The sequence below is a fragment of the Diaphorina citri genome, unplaced genomic scaffold (assembly GCF_000475195.1).
Source record: "Diaphorina citri unplaced genomic scaffold, Diaci psyllid genome assembly version 1.1 scaffold105, whole genome shotgun sequence".
In the NCBI taxonomy this organism is placed as follows: domain Eukaryota; kingdom Metazoa; phylum Arthropoda; class Insecta; order Hemiptera; family Psyllidae; genus Diaphorina; species Diaphorina citri.
Window position 1 is genome coordinate 241,705 of NW_007377542.1, and position 5,033 is coordinate 246,737.

Genomic DNA, 5,033 nt, shown 5'->3' on the forward strand with positions numbered 1-5,033 from the left:
TTTTCCTCCTGACTTTATTCAATTCAATCTCTCTTAAACATCCACAATCCACATCAATATCTCTCCGTTCAGAGAAGATATCCATCTCCTGGTGTAGCCAGGCCAGTAACTTCTGCTCTAAAAAGCATCAGGCTGTGGAAAAAGCATTGAGCCGCAACATCTTCACTAGTTACCAAGAGCCAGTTGGAGTCGAGAGAGAACTTTCCATTTTCACTCTGGTGTGGTAAAACATGCGTTAATTTTGCATCGACTGCTCACTTTGTGAAGCAAGTTGAACACCTAATTGTTTGTGATGGAAGAGCTCTCCTAATCATATACAGGATGTCACGGTGCAGGAGAACTCCGCTCGTGATACAGGGTGTGACCATTTTCATAGCCAACGCGAACTGTATCTACAATTCTACCTCTGTAATGCCGGCCACTCACGCTCAGACAGTTGTAATGTGTGTGTCTACTAAAACTCAGACTGTCGGAACGTGTGTGGCGGAAAAAGCTTCCGACCTAGGTCTGTCGAACGGTCTGAGTGATGAGCTACTAAGAGATATTGCCGGCATAAGAAAACGTTCCAAGAAACGTTACTTACATCTATGTAAATTATGTGTGTCTGAAGTTATGATTCATGTGAGTTCAATATATTTGATAAGTTTCAACAGGTTTTCGACTTTAGATCCGTCCGTCTCGACCGCGCCCTAGTGTGTGGCGGAAAGAGCTTCCGACCTAGGTCTGTCGAACGGTCTGAGTGCGAGTGGCCGGCATAAGAAAACGTTCCGAGAAACGTTACTTACATCTATGTAAATTATGTGTGTTCTGAAGTTATGATTCATGTGAGTTCAATATATTTGATAAGTTTCAACAGGTTTTCGACTTTAGATCCGTCCGTCTCGACCGCGCCCTTGGCGGAAAAAGCTTCCGACCTGGGTCTGTCGAACGGTCTGAGTGCGAGTGGCCGGTATAAGAAAACGTTCCAAGAAACGTTACTTACATCTATGTAAATTATGTGTGTTCTGAAGTTATGATTCATGTGAGTTCAATATATTTGATAAATTTCAACAGGTTTTCGACTTTAGATCCGTCCGTCTCGACCGCGCCCTCCAGGGTCGTCCACTAATGATAGTTCTGTGCTGTGGCCCATCCGGACAAGGAAGGTAAGTCGCTTCCTTCTTAAATCTAACTTTGCTTTGGGTTGCCGATTTCATGGAAGGGTTTCTATGTGATCCAGCTTTAGAACCTTGGGGCTCTGGACGCCCACAAGACACTCTCCTTTTCGATTTAGCCCGAGTATATTCTTCAGCCTTTTGATTTACTGTAACATCCCCTTTTTCCTTTGGTATATCTTCCGAAACCATCTTTTGTTTATCAACACAAGGAACTCTCCTTTTAGATTGAGCGCTAGCATACTGTTCAGCCTTTTGATTTAAGGTAATGTCAGCTTTTTCTTTTGATTTATCTTCTGACATCACCTTTTGTTTCACAATTATCAACACAAGGACCTCTCCTTTTAGATTTAGCGCTAGCATACTGTTCAGCCTTTTGATTTAAGGTAATGTCAGCTTTTTCTTTTGATTTATCTTCTGACATCACCTTTTGTTTCACACAAGGCACTCTCTGTTTTGATTTAGCTCTAGCATACTGTTCAGCTTTTTGGTTTAAGATAACATCACCTCTTTCCTTTCGTATATCTTTTGACTCCATCTCTTGTTTATTTGGTACATTTTCAGACTCTACTCCCAGTTTATCAACACAAGGCACTCTCCTTTTAGATTTAGCTCTAGCATACTGTTCAGCCCTTTGATTTAAAGTGTTGTCGGTTCTTTCCTTTGGTATATTTTTAGGCTTCCCTTCAACTTCATCACTAGAAGGCATTCTCCTTTTAGATCTAGCTTTAGCATACTTTTCAGCCTTTTGATTTAAAGTGTTGTCGGTTCTTTCCTTTGGTATATTTCTAGGCTTCCCTTCAACTTTATCACTAGAAGGCCCTCTCCTTTTAGATCTAGCTCTAGCATACTGTTCAGCAGCCTTTTGATTTAAGGTATATTCTTCCTCTGTTACATCTTCAGACTCTGGCTCCGAACTGGAGCTAGAGTCTTGTGTTGACAAATTGTCAACACAAGGTGCTCTACTTCTAGATTTAGATCTGGCATTCCGTTCAAGCTTCAGATTCAAGGATATATGAGTTTTTGCTCTTCGCACATTTCCTTCATCTTCCTCTGATTCAACAGCACAAGGTGCTTCTTTTTTTATAACTTTACTGTATGGCCCAGATCTTTGATATGAACTTTCAATCGAATTGTCCAGCTTTCGATGGATCACATCATTAACAGCTCTACTGACCACAATTGGCGGAACATCAAATTTAGGTTTCCTTTTGTTTCGGACTTCAGAGGTTTCATTCCGCACTCTACTTCTTTTACTAGAACAGCTCCTCCTCAACGATTTGGATCTAGGTGGAGGTTCTTTTAGGATGACGTCCATCAAACTAAGTCTACAGTCAGCTACTTGTGTTACGGTGGAATTCTCCAGTTGGATACATTTCATCTTCAACTGATCGGACAACATCTTGAACCTTTCTTTCTCCAGTTCTTTTCGCAATTTTTCGTTCATTTTCTCCTGCTTCTTTAAGTTCTTCTGACACCTCTTCTCTGCCCGTTTCTTTTCTTTCAAGTATCTTTTGAACTGTTGCATTTTCTTTTTTTGCATTAATTTTCTTTCCTTCTCTTTTCGCTTGTATTCTTTAAGCACGGCCTTTGCTTTCTTTTTACATTCTTTTTGAATTTTTTTCCTTTGCTTTGTTTCCTGCTTTTTCTTTTCCTTCAAAGATTTCGGGTCTTTCATTAACAAAGCTCTTAACTGTCTAATACCTTTGTTATCGAGACCCAGTTGGGAGCACAAGAGAGCACCCTCAGTGAGATCCTCAATAGTTTCTTTATCTTCTTCAAGACTTCCTGTCTCATACCTAGGATCATATTGACACCTTTGTTTTACATCGGTAGCATATTCATGTCCAACTCCAGTTTCATTATAACCATAGTCTCCTTCGGCCATAGGAGAGACATTTAGTTCAACAAGATTTTGTTTCTGTGTCCGAACTGAAATTTCCTCTTGAAGTGAAAAGTGTTTGTGAACTACATAAGTGCGGATGTGTTGTGCATTGATGAACTGAAATTTACTTGAAACTGACGGTTAATTTTAGTATTTTTGCGAATTGCATTCATGATCAGATGGGACTGTTTTCAAATATGGTTGAATGGTCTAACTTGGCTTGGCTACATGATCGTCAGTATTGAGCGGTACGTTACACCAAGACTCACCAAGGACGTGACCTATTCTAAATTAATCAGTTCAGACTTTTTCACACATCCTTCAAACCACTTCCTTTAAGATAGAACCTTGGAAAATCAAAGGTCGTAATTTCGAGACACACCTATTAAATTTACTTACTAACTGTTCAATAAAATAATAGTATCTAATAATAAAGAAATCCCTCAACACCCAGTTCGAAAGTTTAAAGTCAAGAAGTATCTTGTCGTTTCAGTTGCCATGATTGTACATAAAGTAATTTTTAATACCTAGCTCTAATCAGTAGTGTTAAGTTCTGTCTGTAAGTGAATGGGTGCCTTTGACCTCCGAATACAATGCTTCATTGCGAAAAAAAAAAGTCCACCTAAAGGCTTCAATGTAGGGACCAAGGGTCGAAAAGGTGTGTTAAGGTCCACGAATCTATTATTTATAATAATAATAATAATAGTGCTTATTTATACTGCTCGCATAGGACTGAGAAGTCCCTTTACTCCAGCAGTAGGCTACTACTATTATTGTGGTCAAATTCTCAAATTATTTTGAGGATAAAATTCCATACCTCGGCTGGATTGAACCCACGCCCTCCTGTTTACCAGGCGAGCGCCTTGACCACTATACCACCGAGGCAGGTTTGGGTATGGTTTACCACGCCCTCCTGTTTACCAGGCGAGCGCCTTGACCACTACACCACCGAGGCAGGTATAGAAGTATAACTATAGGTACATACCTTCCTGTTTAGCAGGCGAGCACCTTGACCACTACACCACCGAGGCCGGTATTATTCATAAAAAGTATGAAACAGAGAAGAGAGAAGAAGCATTTCAAAAGTGTCCATATTCATAACTTGATAATTGATAATGGAGCAAGTGACATCTCCACTAATGTGTTTTGAATTAGTGGAGACGCCATTTCACCTTTTTGCAAGCATTGGGTGATTCTCGCTTCATAGAGAGAGAGAGAAGGAAAGAAAGGAAGAAAGAAAAAGAGAGAGAGAGAGAGAGAGAGGGGGTGGAAAGACAATACCTATGTATCTATATTATTATCTCATCAAATATACCTACGAGACCTTGTTTAGACTGCTGGGGTGAAGGGACTTTTCAGTCCTATGAGGGCAGCATAAACAACTTCTATTTCTATGTATATTTTCTATTCTTTTCTTCATGCAAGAGGGATTTTTATAATTTAGAATTCAGCAGAGAGAAAAATAAAGAAAAAAAGAGGAAGGAGGTAGGAGAAGGAGAGGAAAGAAGAAAAGAATCCAAGGAAAGGAACAGGACCAAGAAAGACGAAGAAAAAGAAGAAGAGGAAGAAGAAGAAAAAGAAGAAGACGAAGAAAAAGAAAAGGAGGAAGAAGAAGAAAAAGAAGAAGAGGAAGAAGAAGAAATAGAAGAAGAAGAAGAAGAAGAAGAAGAAGAAGAAGAAGAAGAAGAAGAAGAGGAACAACATGAAGAAGAAGAAGACGAAGGTAAAAAAGAAAAAGAAAGTACGTTAGGCGGAAGTAAGCACAATAGAGAAACTAAGAAAATGAAAAGAAAGTTAGAAAGTTGCCGAGTTGAATATAAAAGAGAGGTAAAGGTAACCCATATTGATTTTCTAATATCGTTGTATAATATTATGTTATAAGACTGACCATAGATTTATTGTATTGTTAACTTCTAAGTAGATATTCCGTTTAAGAAATGTACAATAGCTTCCACATTATGTGTTAAATTGGAACTTAGAACCGAAATGATTGA

General features: G+C 39.1%; 1 protein-coding gene across 2 annotated transcripts; it reads right to left on the minus strand.

Moving 5' to 3' along the window:
• On the minus strand, positions 1–3,442 carry LOC103524560 (nuclear speckle splicing regulatory protein 1-like). Of its 2 annotated transcripts, XM_008489588.3 has the most exons (4): positions 1,582–3,442; positions 1,046–1,460; positions 786–848; positions 1–215 (listed from the first exon to the last, which is right to left on the minus strand). In XM_008489588.3, the coding sequence occupies exons 1-2, from the start codon at positions 3,040–3,042 to the stop codon at positions 1,047–1,049; spliced, it is 1,875 nt and encodes a 624-aa protein (XP_008487810.1). In that variant the 5' UTR covers positions 3,043–3,442; the 3' UTR covers positions 1–215; positions 786–848; position 1,046. The 2 variants fall into 2 exon arrangements, with proteins under 2 accessions (XP_008487810.1, XP_026675745.1); XM_026819944.1 differs by lacking the exons at positions 1–215; positions 786–848 and having other exon boundaries at positions 1,011–1,369; positions 1,491–3,442.
• Positions 3,443–5,033: the final 1,591 nt, after the last annotated feature.